The sequence below is a fragment of the Marmota flaviventris genome, chromosome 10 (assembly GCF_047511675.1).
Source record: "Marmota flaviventris isolate mMarFla1 chromosome 10, mMarFla1.hap1, whole genome shotgun sequence".
Taxonomy (NCBI): Eukaryota; Metazoa; Chordata; class Mammalia; order Rodentia; family Sciuridae; genus Marmota; species Marmota flaviventris.
This window is the reverse complement of record NC_092507.1, coordinates 119,488,968-119,503,713: the sequence shown is the minus strand read 5'-3', so window position 1 is coordinate 119,503,713 and position 14,746 is coordinate 119,488,968. Positions and strand designations below refer to the sequence as shown.

Genomic DNA, 14,746 nt, shown 5'->3' with positions numbered 1-14,746 from the left:
ACAGAGCTGGGAGGGCTGCCCATGGGCAGATCAGCTCCTGCTCTCTCCCAGCTCTCCCTTTGCCTCCTTCCATATGGCTGACAGAGGCTGGCTCCTGTGGGGGTCAGCGTGGCTGGAGTTGGTGACTTCTGCTCTCCTGCAAGGGTTTCTAATAAGACAATCGAGTGTTTCTTGGTGCCCTTGGTAGCCCACTTTTGAGCACAGCAAAGTGAAAAGAACTAAGTCTGTGTGAACTTTCCTTTCCTGACCTCGTTTTCCTCCTTTGTTCAGGGACGGCTGAGTTTTCTTGGCATCTGTGACTTGCAGGAGACTGTGCCCAATTTTCAGAGGCTAGGGACAGTTGGGCAGCCTGGTCTGTAGCTGTCATCAATTTAGCCAGGCCTCCAAAAGCAAAAAATAGCTTAAAAGAAGATGTCCTACAGGGAGGATGTGTGTTCCCTCTCCCCTCAACCAGACCCCGTATCATGTCTTGCCTTTATGTGGAGTTCCAAAAGCACTTGGGGCCAAAAGCCCCAAAAGAGGGATATATCATAGTGTTAAAAATGGAACATCCGTTGGAGAGGGTTCTCCCCAGGCTCTGTTCTCCTTCATCTCCCTGCGTCCACACTAAATTTCACTTCAATCATCCCTGAAAGCTGGGGGTACAAGACCCAAAGAAGAGTATCCGTACTTACCATGCCACCTCGGGAATGTCATCAAACAAGCATCCACCATCCACCATCTCAAATTCCCAGGGTCTCTGGGGAGCACTCTGTGGTCCTCGCCATGGTCTACAGACTATGTGGTTGAATACAAGGGGCTCCTAAGAAGCCAAAGTGTCTTACCTAAAGAATTATCTGTCCCAAACTAGAAAGGCGAATTTCTGCATAGAGGCCGATTTATTTCAACCTAAAAGATGCCAAGACTTTCTTGAGGACATTTCTCTGGAGGAGACTGCCTTCTTGACCCCTAATCTCAACTAGAATGGATAGCAATGAAGGCTTGTGACTTTATTTTCCTTTTAGATGAACCAGTGTTTGGATGTAATGAAGGAGGTCACCGATCATGATGGCGAACGTGATCGCTTCCACTAAGAGGCAACCTTGTAAGATGGAGTCGGCGGCCAGCCGTCTTCAGGAAGTGAGTGATGGGCAGAGTCACGGGATCCAGGTTAGTGGTCCTCTCTGGGCGAAGGTGGAGGGACAGAAGACCGAGAGAGGGATGAGAAGAGAGGAGAAAGGAAGGGAAGGAGCCGAGGGAAGGGAGGAGGGTGCAAGGAGAGACGGAGACTAAGACTGGAAATAAGTCCTGCCACCTTCTGAACAGCAAAGGTCGGAAGATGGGGGGAGGCAGGAGGAGGAGATAAGAAAAATAGACGGGCTGGTGGGCGTGAGAAAGGACGGAGCAAGGAGCCAAGACTTGAAGCAGAACTGAAGGGCCCGTTTGGACTTTTTAGAGGAAATAAAGACAGTGCCCCAGGACCCACTCCTCCCCCGGTCTAAGGTCACCTACCACCTTGGTTCCTTTTAGGATTATGGGCCTTTTGACTTCCATGAGCTTATCCACCTGACAGGGCCCTGCCAGCCACCTGGGAGTGAGACATGGCTGCGAGGCAGCTTGGCTTTACGAGGTGAACAGCCAAGGGCCTGGTTAGTTGTAGCACGTGAGAGCTCCTGCTGCCCTACTGTGCACAGAATGAAGAGTGGGCATGTGCGGAGAGGACGGGGTGGGGCAGGAGGTGAGAAGTTGCTGGCCCGACTTCCATGGGGTCAGATTGGGGGACAAATCCATGACCCAGTCGTCTGCCTTCAGATGTGCCAAGTCTTGGATCACAGGTGGCCTCAACTGGGTTCCCTGAGTCTGTTGGGCCCGACTCCTATTCCCACGGCGAGGGTGGGGAGGGCCCACCACCCAGATAGAACTTTCCACGGTACATGGGTGAGCGGGGGACACAGAGAGAGAGGGGACAGAGGGTGTCTGGCAGGGATAACGTGCCGAAGTCATTGATGGATTCGGACCCAAATCTGGAGCCTGACTCCTCCCTACGAGTCCTCCTGCTTCTTGTTTCCAGGAGACATTCCCAGCTGGAAAATCTTAAAAGCTGGAAAAACAAGCATCCCAAGGGAGAAGTATGCAGCGTTCTCAACGAAAAGAAGCATAAAATAAAATAAAACATAAATGAAAGTGACAAACGGAGGAGGGAAGCCGGGAGGATTTACAGTTGGATTCTGTTGCTGCAACAGATTCCACGTAACAACTAAAATAACATCAACCGGCTTGAAACCAAGGTGTTTCGGCAGAGGCGCATCTAAAGCTGACATTAAGCAGATGTCTCCCTGAGCCCTTTTGGTTCTCCCCCCCAAATGACTCAGTGGGTGCTACCTTCCATTTCATCACGCTCTCCTGTGGAGCTCAGAGACATCTCTCCTGAAGCCCTCGGGGGAAGCTCAGCATCCCCAAGGGCACACTGGGAGCGTGCGTCTATTTGTTCTTAACTCAGGAAGGGTCCACGGAGGGCGTCCGGCTCTAGGAAGTGGCTCTACTGAAACAAAGTAATCACCAAGCAGATTTGGGGGTCCTACGGTCTCCCAAGATGCCTGCAGAACCGAAAGACCGAAGGTGGTTGTCCTTTCCTCTCCTGGCACTGAACATTGACCGACTGCCCTCTCCGGCCTTGTCACTCATCCTGGAGATTCTGTACAGAAAGACGCTGGACTTCAACGTAGCCGCCTTTGTGGGGAACAGTCTCGAACACATCAGGCCTGTGCCAGCAATGTCAAGTTGTCCAGACAATTACATACCCTGCCTAATGGCTGATAATTACACCGTTACTGGGTTTGCCAAGAGAAAACAATGATTAAGACCATTTCCAGCCTGCACACACAAATCCTTCAGTTTCCTTCCCGAGCAGGCCGTGCCTTGGCCTCTGTGGTCTCCATGGCAACCAAACAGGAAGCCCTACCTCTAGTCAAGGCCCTGGCGATAATAATCCGGAGATACACATCCTGTTGGGGGAAGGGGTCCTCAGCAAGGCAAACCCCTCCGAGGAGTGACTCAGCGGGAAAGTCACATTGGATGGGAAAAAGCCACCAGCGAGCCGCTGATTTTAATCTGGGTAAAAACATTTGACAAGGAGCTGGGCACAGTGACACATGCTCACAGAGCAGCTCCTGGGGAGGTTGAGGCAGGCAGATCACGAGTCTGAGGCCAACCTTAGCATCTTAATGAAACCCTGACTCAAAATAAAAAATAAAAGGGCTGGAGGTAGAGCTCAGGGGCAGGGCACCCCTGGGTTCAAGGCCCCTACAAAACCAAAACAAAACAGAAAAATCCTGAGGATGAGCAGGAAAAGCCTCCCTCGGTCTGCATTCAGTGCACATCCATGCAGCGGGCTTTGTCAAGAAAGAGAGGATGAAGGGCCCGTGTTTTTAATTTGGGAGGTAGGTGGGGGTTCCTCCACCTGTTAGTTCTTTCCACTTTGACCCCACCTCAATCCCCAAGGAACAGACATTTCCTTCCAAGGAATGCAATGGGCCCAGGCAGTGATAGAAGGTTCTGGAAGACAGAGCAGTCCACTGTAGACCACTTGCCAAGGAGAGGCAGACTTAGGCCAAAGGGTCCCGAGTCGTCCTCTGCTCTTTGTCAGAACAGAAGACAGGAGCCAGGGACACGGCCTGGGTCAGTTCCATGCTGAGAGCGAGAATGGCTGGTATTTAAGAATCATAGAGGCTCCCCGCAGGGCCCATCCACCTGTTAGCAGCCTGGCCCTGAGCGGCCCTTCCAGAGAGCAGGTCTGAGGCACAAAGCCCACGGCCCAGGAGCAGCGCTCAGAAGGAGAGCTTTGGCCTTCAGGTGGCATTTCATTCCTTTCTGGTAGGAAGAAGCTTTCCTGGTTTCCTGGTGACCGTTGGCGCTGCGCCAGGCGTGGAGGTGTTTGTTCTGAAGCCTTCCACTTACCCAGGATTTACCCCAGCCCCGGGGGCTAAGCCGCTGTCATTGATGGTTTCTTCAGGGCCGCCTGCTAATGTGGGCCTGCCCTGGATTAGAATCAGGAAAGAGGAGAAAGCTGTGCCCGTGGCCAGGGCCTCCTCTGCCCCCAGTGACCTGAGCCTGGCTGCCCGTCCATCACGCTCAGCCCCACGAGGCCACCAGGCTGAACAGGGACAGGCCCTGGTACAGGTGAGGAGTCAACTGGGACCCTGCGGGAAGAGCTGGGTTCTCCCTTCCTACTGCAGAAAGGAGTCACCGAGCTCACAGAAGAGCCACTGTCCTGTCCCTTGGGAGCAGCAGGGGTAGGAATGAGACCGGAGGGTCTCTAAGGGAGGACGCTCCCGGCCGCAGGAGGGGCACACAGCAAGCTGCCCGGCAGGGAGCTGGAGCACCTGCCTTGAGTCCTGAATGTCCAGTCCATCCTCCTGTCCCCGCCGCCCCCCCCAGGGCCTCCCTGGCTTAGAGGGGCACCTTCCTCTTCCAGCCCTGGTTTTCTCTCCTGAAAAGAGGGCCTCACCACTGACCTCTCGGGTGGAGGTCAAAGGCTGTGGCCGCCTGTCTCGCACCCAAAGCACATGCAGAGCTCTCGAGGGAGGGGACACCGAGGATGACACCAACGCGGACCAAGTGAGTGGCTGCTCATTATTCACCAAGCACTTGCTCATAAGTCGTTTTGTTTGGGCCTCAGCAAGAAGGACAGGGCAGGCCCTCCATCTCCACCTTGCCCTGGGAGTGCTGGGTTCAACGGGTGAGCCCCTGGTCCAGCAAATTCAGACCCCTCTTCTCACTCCCCCCACACAGCATGCTACAGTGGCCCTGAGATGGGCCTGACCCACGTGTCTCCCAGGGCATGGGTTGGGGTGAAGCTGGCAAGGGCAACTGGCCACGAGAAACATGCCTTGGGCACCTGGGGAGGGGGTGCGTCCAGCCAGGTGCCAGGGCTAGAAAGGACTTGGCACTCAGAGTCTAGCACCTCTGTAGGTCAAGAGCTGGCCCAGGGCCCCATGGCCACACCAGGGCCCAGGCTGGTGGCCAACACAGTCTAGGACACAGGTCCCTTCAGGCTGGTTCAATGCATTCTCCCCAATCCCTGCTTCTGTGAATTCCAGCTCAAACTGATTCAAAATGGTGCCAAAGCCTATGGCACTTGGGGGACAGGAAGGAGGACAGCTCGCTGGAGCTCTGAGGCTTAGTGGAGGCGAGTGAGAGGGTCCAAACAGTGACCAGCTTCCCCCAGCCCATTCTGAGGTCAGAAACCAGGACCTCGTTCCTACCTTAGCAAAGTAAGGGGACAGCGGAGACACCGTCCAGAGGGCACCTCGGCCTTTCTCTGCACAGGGGCCACGCACGTAGGCCTGTCAGCCGGCGGCGGCCCCCCGCGCACCGCAGGTGGGAAGGCCCCTCTGCGTTCTAGTAAAGGGGTCAGCTCTGTGGCCCATTGTGAGGGTGGGGTCACGGGCAGAGGCGGTACTCACCATGATGCCGGTGAGGAGGCAGACACCTTTCCCACAGTAAGTGTGGGGCACCATGTCCCCGTAGCCAATGGAAAGGAATGTGATGGAGATGAGCCACATGGCACCCAGAAAGTTACTAGTCACGTCCTGCTGGTCATGGTACCTGCCGAAGGGAAGACAGGGGTTAGTGGGGGGACCGCCACGGCCCGAGCAGAGACCGCGGGAGCCTAGACGGGGAGGAAATGAGGTATTTTGCTAAGGAGGACACAGCCGTGAGGGTGACACGGAGCTGCTGCGGTGACCCCCCAGGTTCTGCCTGCAGCTACCCCCTCCTCTAGTCCCCTCCCACCCCATCTGCACAAGCCAGGTCCCAGAGGCAAAGTGTTCTGTCATAGTGTGTCCCACGTCATCGGCATCTCTTTAGCGTTGGTAGGCTAGCCTCGGATGAAATCAGGCAGAAATGAAATCTCGATTCTCCCCTCCAGGCCGACAGTGAAATGTCTGTGGATGTGACTACCCTGAAATCATGAGCTCTTGGAAAGGCAAACTGTCAAAAAAGAAACCACGGAAAAATCGCCGTTAGTGATGTCCCCTAAGAAAGCTGACGGGTTCCAGGGCTGGCATCTCCGTGTGTCTGGAGGGAGGCCGTGGGCCCACAGAGGCACAGGCTGCCTGGCTGAGCTAGTCAGGGTCTCGGGGCTGCCCTGGGAAGAACCAACGGGGCCACTGTTTCCTCCGCCTGGACACCCACGCTCCCCCTGGTTCTCCTCCACCCCGGGGGCGCTCAGCCCGGGAGAGGGTGTTGGCGTTTACAGAAGGGCACAGTAAGTGGGTGCAGGAGGCACCTTGGGGACAAAGGGGAGAAGTTAATGAACTTGACCCAAGCACACGAGGGTGAATCAGAGAAGGTGCCCGCCACGGTTTGTACGTGTCCTCCTTCAAAAATTAAGGTGTTGCCATCATCTCCAGGGAGACCAGGCCCACCTGCTGGACAGAGCAGAAAGCTATTTAGGAACCTTCATCTACAGAATGCAGTTACCCAGAGTCCAACAGGAATTCACGCCCATGAAGTACTTGGGACAAGTCTGATGGTGGCAGCAGTAGCTATTGTCCTCAGCGTTTGCTGAGCCCCACAGGGTCTGGCCCTGTGGTTACCAAGGGCTCCTCTCCTGACCGCTGTAGGTTCAAGTTTATGTGGAAATGGGCCTGGATGGAGGCAGGAGCGCTAAAGTCAGAAAGGAGGTGGAGGATGGCCTCCACTGGGGAACATCAAGAGCACAACACAATGGATACCATCTATTGAGCACCTACTGTTTGCTTGACACTTTGAACACAACCCCTCTGATCCTCACATCCTTTATTTTATAGGTGAGCAACTTGAAGCACAGACATGCTGAGAGCCTTGTCCAAGGGCACACAGGAAGTCACTGAGACAGAGCCCATGTCCTTTCACTCTGCCACTCAGCATCAGAGAGGCAAGGGTGGCGTGGGCATGTGTCCTGGGGACCGAGGAAGGAGTTTTAGTGAGAGGAAAACACCTGGGATCCAGGAACAGGCAGTAGAGGGCTTCAGAGACTGGTGCTCGGGAATTGGAAGGCCTGGAATTCTAGGACCAGAGTTTGCGTTTGGTCTTAGAGGCCTTGGAAGCGATTCTCTGTTCCTTGGCAGAGGAATGGCAAGACGACATGGCTTGCCGGGAAGGAGAGCCTGCAGGTGGCCAGCAGGACGTTTGGGGAGCTGGAACCAGGAGGAGCCAAATGCAAGAGGTGAGCAAAGCTCAGGAGGGAGACGGCAGACCCCCACCCCCTGGGCCCGGCCCTGCATCACCAATGAGCTGCAGCCCCAACTTGAGTCCTCAAACAGCAACGAGGGGGTGGCATTAGCCTCTTCGTCTCTGTCTGCACAAGGAGAGAGGTGCCTGCTACTGAGGAGAGCTGAGGACCAGCCGTCCCTTCCCCAAAGCACCGCTGGGCAGATGGCCTTACCGCCTCCTTCTCCTGGCCTCATTTGCTCCCCAGATTCGCTCCTGCTGCCTTAGGACCCCGACTGAATGCCTCCAGTGGGTCTCATTTCCCCAGGCTGGCCCACGCCTGCTCCTCTAGCTATGCTCGAGATGCACAGTCTCGGGGTGTCCAACCCTGACCCCCAGGATTGAGCCTGCCCCTGTGGGTCAGCCCCATCCCAGTTCTGACAGTCAGCTGCCTGCCCCGCCCTGATGGCCGACCCTGCCAGGCTCTTGGGCCATGCAGCCCCCTAATCCCGCATGCTGGGAGGAGGGGTGCTGGGAGGAGGGGTGGCAGGCCTGGCTTTCAGGCTGCGCTGGGAAATCAGGCTTTAGAATCTGTAAGGCAGTAAGACTCTCGGGTGGTGGTGGCGTGGGGTGGGGAGCCAGGACACAGGAGGGAGAAGACTTGGCGGCAGCCCATGCTACAAGCCAGCAGCCTATAAGAACCACAGCCAGGGCCTCTGTTCATCAGAAGAATATTTTCTGGAAGAACAAGCCTGGGGTCAGGTCTGAGGATGCGGAGGCCCAGGTGGGTTAGTAGGGAGGAGCGTCCACAGTCTTGGCCGTGGTTCGCGGGCATTGCAGTTGGAGCTCAGTGGCTGTGGGGCAGCGCCTTCATGGCCCTGTGACTCACTTTCCTGATTTGCTGATGGGGAGATGAAGTAAAATAACCCATGAGCAAGAGTGGCACGGAGCTTGGCCCAGAGGAGGGGCTCACGGTGCGTCGGCTCTGGGTGCTGCGGTTGGGAGGGGCAGATGTCAGTCTGAGAAACAATCCCCAGGAAAAGGCAGGGGTCTGGATTAACAAGTGCAGTGGGAGAGGACCCCCATCGGGGAATGGCAAAGCATCCATGGAGATGTCCTGAAGTGTAGACTGCAGAGGGATTTGATTCAGGGACAAAAGAAATGCCACAAGGTTATTGATGAAGAAGGGGCACGGGCCATTCGGTATCTGAGAACGATTCTTCTAGCGGTGTCAGACACTAAAGAGGTCAGATGGGGGGACTCCTAGAAGGTTTATAGGTGCCCACGGGGAAGCACTAGAGAACCTGACGCAGTCAGGAGAGCAGGGTGGATTCCTGGCCTGTCTCCTGTGCATTGACTGGCCGCGTGCGTGGATCTCCACAGCCCTTTCTTTGTAAATCTTGCAGCTTAAATTAGTGTTCCCTGTCTGGGTGCCTTTGGGATGATGATCATCCCAGTCACACAGGAGTGGAGTCTGAGGCAAAGAGATTAGATATCCAAGTGGGATTAAATATAAAGCAACAGATAATATCTCTCTCTTTAAAATGGACCTATGATTTGCTGCTTTTTTTTTTTTTTTTTGTAAATTTCCTTTAGGTTCTTAGGGGCTTCTTTTTTCTTCACCATATAAAATCCCCTTAGTGCTAACTGGGTGTGCTGGGGAGAGGAGAAACAGCTCTTGAGCCAGTCATCCATCCATTCACTGTCAGACTCCAGTGATCTCTCCTCTGGTGGGGGCTGAGCAGAGGTGAGGTGGAGTGGACATGCCCCCTGATGTCCCCTGGCTTGGAGCGTCATTGTGGAGATAAGACATGCATGCAACTCACCAAGCAGGAAGTGATGAGCGAGAAAGCCGGGCTGGTGATTCAGGACTGTGGGAGTAGAGAGGAGGGAGAAAATGTTTCTAAACCTATTCACAATTTTAGAGTGGTTTACACATGTCACAAACTCACGTACTAATCTCGTGCTATTTTTTGCAATAGAGAATTTTTTGGGGGGGAGGAGGGGGAATAGTTCCACTTCTTTAAAGGGCTGAGGAGGAAAAGATGTAGTTTTTCTTTGAGCTCAAGAGTAATTGCTGTAGTTATTCATTTATCTTTCAGGGCATGGGCCAGTTTTTTTCCCACTTTCTAACATTACAAAATAAAACAGACACAAGAGACTGAATGGTTGAGCAAAAATGGTGGATTAAACAAATACGTATACTTCTGCTACCTCAAATCCCTTGTAGATTTGAGGGATCAGTGGGACTGGGAGTCCTCTACTTGAAAAAATAAGCAAGCAACCAAGAATTCCCAGACATCCGAGGAAGTCTCTAACATTAAAGACACAGACCAAAGCAGTCAATTAACACAAACAAAGAGAAAGGACTCTAGATAGGATGCAGATCATTCACAGAAAGGAACTCTTAAGGGGAAAAAAATTCTATAATTAACACAAGAGAGATAAAATAAGACACTGGACCCATGAGACAAGAATGGAATGCTCTACAAAGAACAGTCTCCTTAGCAGGACGGGAAGATAAATCAAACGAGTCTCCCCAAAGGCAGGAAAAGGTGAAGGGAGAAAGAAAATGAGAACCAGGTATGAGAAAATCACAGACTCAGTCTACCCACTCAAGTAATAGTAGTTCCAGAAAGAAGGATTTAAAGGAAAAGGAAGGAGGTGGGGGAGAAAGAGAAGGAGAGAAATAATAATTAAAGAAATCGTTTCCCCAAATTCTCCAGAATCGAAGAGCACTGAGTTGCTAAATCAAAGGCCAAAAGATCCTATCAGACTTCAGGGGGGGGAGGGGAAGGGGGAGGGGAGAGGGGGGAGGGGAAGGGGGAGGGGGAGGGGGAGGGGAGAGAGGTCAGATACAAGGAATCAGAAATTAGAATGACTCTGGACTTCTTCACTACAACACTGGAAGTTGGAGGGCCATGGAATAAAGCCTTCAAAATTCAGAAAATTCTTTCCAAATCAGAATTCCAAACCAGGAAGACCAGAATTCTGAGCCATCTAAAGCATTAGTTAAGTGGGAGGGTAGAATGAGAACATTTTCTGGTGTAGAATGTTCTGGAAGGTTTGCCTCCCCAACATCCTTCCTCAGGAAGCCCCAGCAATGTACGGCTCCACTCCTGTGTGAATAGTCCAAGGAGTAAGGCAAGGGGGAAGAGGACACGGGCGGGCGGGAGGACGTCCAGAGGCAGAGGGGGCTCAGGGTGCTGGGGTGGGAGGTCCCCGGGGGACAGCCAGGCTCCAGGTGTGAAGGGCAGCCAGAGACGGAGCCGCGGGAAGGCTCTGGTTCCAAGGAGACCAAATGAACAGCCCCATCTCCCCGAACTTCCTGAGAAGAGATTTAAATAACTGCCAGAGCAGAGTGGATTCAAATTAGTGATAAATACATAGAAAACTAAGCAGATGAACAAACATGATAATTAACAACTCCAGAAAACACGAAAAGTTGTGCAGAAAAGGAAAAGTTATCATATTTTACTACAAGGCTCAACGATGAATAGAGTCAATTAGTGTTGACTGAGTGATGTAAACACTGATTACTGATTTAACCAAAATTAGGATGTAATTATAAAAGGAGGAGGGGGAGCGGGGGAGGGGAGGAGGGGTGCTGACTCCACCTTCCACCAGGGAAGTGCCTGGTAACGCCCCAAACCAGTGCCTCAGAGGCAGCAGCACAAGCCTGGCATTTAGAGACGTGGAGGGAAACACTGAGATCAATTAGCAAAAGGAGGTAAATAAATTAGATGTCCCTGGAGAAGGATAAATGGGAAGACAGTAAATATTACAAAATGACTAACCGAGAAGTCTACTCAGGTACAGCCTCGAGAATCCGAGACACACAGCCAGCCACGGGACGTCTGGTCAAGTCACAGAGCAGAAAACCAAAGGCAGCACCCACAGGCTCAGCTCGCGGCCCCAACCTGTGGCATCTGCCGGCAGGTTCTCCCCAGTCCCGTCCCCTACCTCCCCCCACTGATGGTTTCTCCTGGATCTCGCGGCTGCCGTTTGCTTCTCTTCATGATGTTCCACACAGGTTCCGATGGCCTAGATCATTCATAATTCCATTTTCTATTTCCGAACTCCACAAAAATGAAGTCACGCTACAGGAATGTGGTAGGCAGCTTCTGAATTTTCCAATATACCCCTCCCTTTGTGAAGCATTCTCATACTTTTGTGATCCCTTCCTTTCCAATGTGGGCTGGACCTAGTAATTTGTTTCTAAAAAAATAGAACATGGCAGAAGTTATGGACTGTGGCTTCAGAAGGTTATAATAGGATTGTGGCTTCCGCCTCGGGTCATCTCTTACTTGTTTCTCTCTTGGTTTCTCTCCCTGGGAGAAGCCACCAGCCATGTCCTGAGGTCAGCTGGAGGAGAGGCCCACATAGCAAGGGACCACAGTGACCTTGGAAGTGATACTAAGTCAAGCCTCACATTAGACCACAGCCCTGGGCAGCAGTGTGACTGCAATCTCACAAGAGACCTTGAGCCAGTCAACCAAAACTCCTGACCCATAACAATCACAAGATGGTCAATGTGTGTTGCTTTAACCTGCTAAGCTTTGGGGTAATTCATTCTGCAGCGATAGATAACCATTACAGTGAACTCTTTTTTTTTTCACTCAACATACATGTTGACATATGTGACTGTAGTGTATTTTCATGCCTGGACTATATTTCATCATATGAATATCCCAGGACTTATTCATTCATTCTACTGAGGAATATTTGATTGCTCTCTAGGTTTTTCCTGTAATGGGCAGTACTGCTGCAAACATGCCTAATCATAGTTCATGCATGGGATGAGTTTCTCTAAGACAAACACCTACGAGTAGATTCGCGACTCGTAGGGCATGTGCATATTTAACTTCATTTGGAAAAGTCACACTGTTTGTAAGATGTCTATACCAATTACGCATCCTCAGCAGTGGATAAGAGTCCTTCTTTCTCCACATCCTTACGAACCTTTGCCATTATCTGATTTTAGCTTTTTGCTTACTAGTGGATAAGCTGATACCTCTCCATGTTTTTACTTTGTATTTCCATTGTAAAAGTCCGAGTGTGCTTTCATATGTTTGTTATGCATCTTTTCTTCAGAAAGCCATTTTTCTATTGGTTTGTTTTTGTCTTATTTCTATTTATTCTTAAAGTTTTATATATTCTAAATAACAAGAACTTTGTTGGGTTATGTGTTACAAATGTCTTATTCTACTTTGCACTGTCTTTTTATTTTCTTTATAGGATTTTCAAGGAATACAAGTTTAAAATTTTACTGTGGTTGAATTTATCATTCTTTTCATCTATGATTACTGCCTTTCATGATTTTTAAAGAAGTCCTTCTTTACCTGAGTGTATGAGACTTTCTTTTAAATGTTTTAAAAGGTTGACTTTCTCACTGAAGTCTTTAATTCACCTGGAATTGATTTTGTGTGTGGTGTGTGTAGGGTAAGTTTATTATTTTTCTTTTTCATATGGATATCCAATGACCCCAGGTCAACTTAATGGACCGTCCATGGTTATAGATAATACGTGGAAGGGGTGCCATTCCTGGGTTCTCCATTCTGTCCTACTGGACCACTCGTCTAACCCTAAAGTTACGGATGAGTCCTCCTGACCCTCTTCTGGGTACCTTCGTGGGACCTAACACATAACAGATGCTCAGTCGATGCTTGTGGAATGAACCTGGCCTGTCCCTGTCCCCTGGGAGGGCGAGGCTTGCTGCCCTAACTCAGTGAGGCAGGCTAAAGTGACCTCAGCTGTTGTCACAACAGTTCACTTTTGTCAAAGTGGCTGCCAAATTCCTTGGGCTTGGAGTCAGTCTTCACTATTAATGAGAACTCAGCTTCTTGACACTCGCTGTGACCTGTTACAGCAGCAGGGTGACAGAAAATACGCCCCAGTGAAGCCAGCGGACGGCCTTTTCTTCTTCCTTTTCCAAAGAAGACTAAACACTTCTGAAAGTGAATTTTTTGTAAAAGACCTAATAGATCTGAGCCATCTGATGGCTTAGCCATTTGTCTTGGGTCTAGTTGGTCAGTTGGAAGGAGCAGGGGTCAAGCCAGGCCGTCGGCAGGACTCCACCCAGATGGACTTGCAGTGGATCTTCAGGATTGCGCGGGCAGCCCCCTGCCCACGGAGCTGGGGGCCCTGTGCTTGCTAAGTCCTTCAACAGAGAAACCGACATGAACCTGGCTTGATCTCTGGGGGTGCTCTGGCCCCGCCGTGCTTCCCTCCTTGGAACACTGTCCGTCTGGGCATCTCGAGAGCTGGCTGTCTGGCTTTCTCCCACTCTGGCCACACCTTCACTCCGACCTCTTCTTCAGGGTTGCGGTGCTGCAAGCTTGCTTTCTGCGTAGGCCTCTCTGGTTCCTGTCATCCTGCCATGTCCTCCCCGTTCCTTCTAACTGACTCTTCAAGACCCAACTTAATCGCCATCACCACCTGCCCAACCAAAGTGGGCTCTGCCTCTAACCCCAACACCACTGGGTCTCTGCTCCCGCTGCCCTCGCACTAAGACCACAGGCCACCTGGGGCCAAGGTTAGACGCCCAGGCTCCAGGTCAGACCACCTACGTGTGAGTCCAGTTTGGCCCCTTAGTATCCGCATGATACAACCATAACCTTTGTTGAGAGCCACAGCCGAAGGGGCCCCAGCAAACTTCCAGCTGCCGGCTGATGATTGGCTCACAGCAGCCCCAGCAACATCTAGCTGATTGGCTCCTCTGCGGTGATGCTCATTGGGCTGTTTCCCTGCCCTTTCAGACCACGGAGCTGCTCATTGGGGGACTTTTTTGGCTCCGCCCACGTGACCCAGCCAATCGGCCTCAAGAGCAGGAGGATTGTGGGAGGTGGAGAGAAGCTTGAGAGAGGGAGAGAGAGGCTTGTGGGAAGCCGGTGGTGGCAGTTGAGGCTCTGAGGGTTTTTCCTGAGAGGCTGTTTTGTTTGGCGTGTGTGGTTCTAAAAATAAAGTTAGTTTCTTTTGACAAGTGGCTCCTGATTGTGCCCAGCCAGACTGCGGCAAACCTTGTCCTCAGTTTCCCCACCTGTAAACAGGATGATCCTTGAATGACCCGACCCTGAGCTCCTACGAGGGTGACGTGAACAGGTTCCCCTCAAACAATTAAAACAGTGCCTGGAACAGAGTGGGTCTAAAGAAACGCGTGGCCCACACCCGCAATCCCAGCAACTCAGGAGGCCCTAAGCAACATAGCGAGACCCCGTCTCAAAATAAAATATAAAAATGGGCTGGGGATGTGGCTCAGTGGTTGAGCGGCCCTGGGTTCAATCCCTGGTTCAAAAAGAAAGAAAAGAAATGTTGGCTGTGTGCGATTACCATCTTGAGTGGATATGTTTCGTCTTGGCAGAGCTGAGCGGACACAGGATCTGGAGTCCACAGACTGCCTTTCACACCCTAATGGCTTCGTGACCTTGAGCAAGTCCTGTCACTGTCCTCTCTTCAGGGAAGCAGGTGTAATGGTGTCCGCTCTGCCCATCTCAGGAGGCTGTGGCGAGGAGGAGCGAAAGTGGAAGGGCCTGTCAGCCATCGATGCGTGACACTGATAGAGGCGTGTGACTGC

At 52.0% G+C, this 14,746-nt stretch overlaps 1 protein-coding gene across 3 annotated transcripts in view; it reads right to left on the bottom strand.

The window, feature by feature from the left end:
* The window catches only part of Kcnn3 (potassium calcium-activated channel subfamily N member 3), a 152,513-nt gene that overhangs the window by 16,470 nt on the left and 121,297 nt on the right, over window positions 1–14,746 (bottom strand). For all 3 annotated transcript variants that reach the window (XM_027920910.2, XM_027920909.2, XM_027920911.2), the window contains exon 4: window positions 5,445–5,586. In XM_027920910.2, coding sequence (XP_027776711.2) covers window positions 5,445–5,586 — 142 coding nt within the window. The remainder of the gene's footprint in view (window positions 1–5,444; window positions 5,587–14,746) is intronic.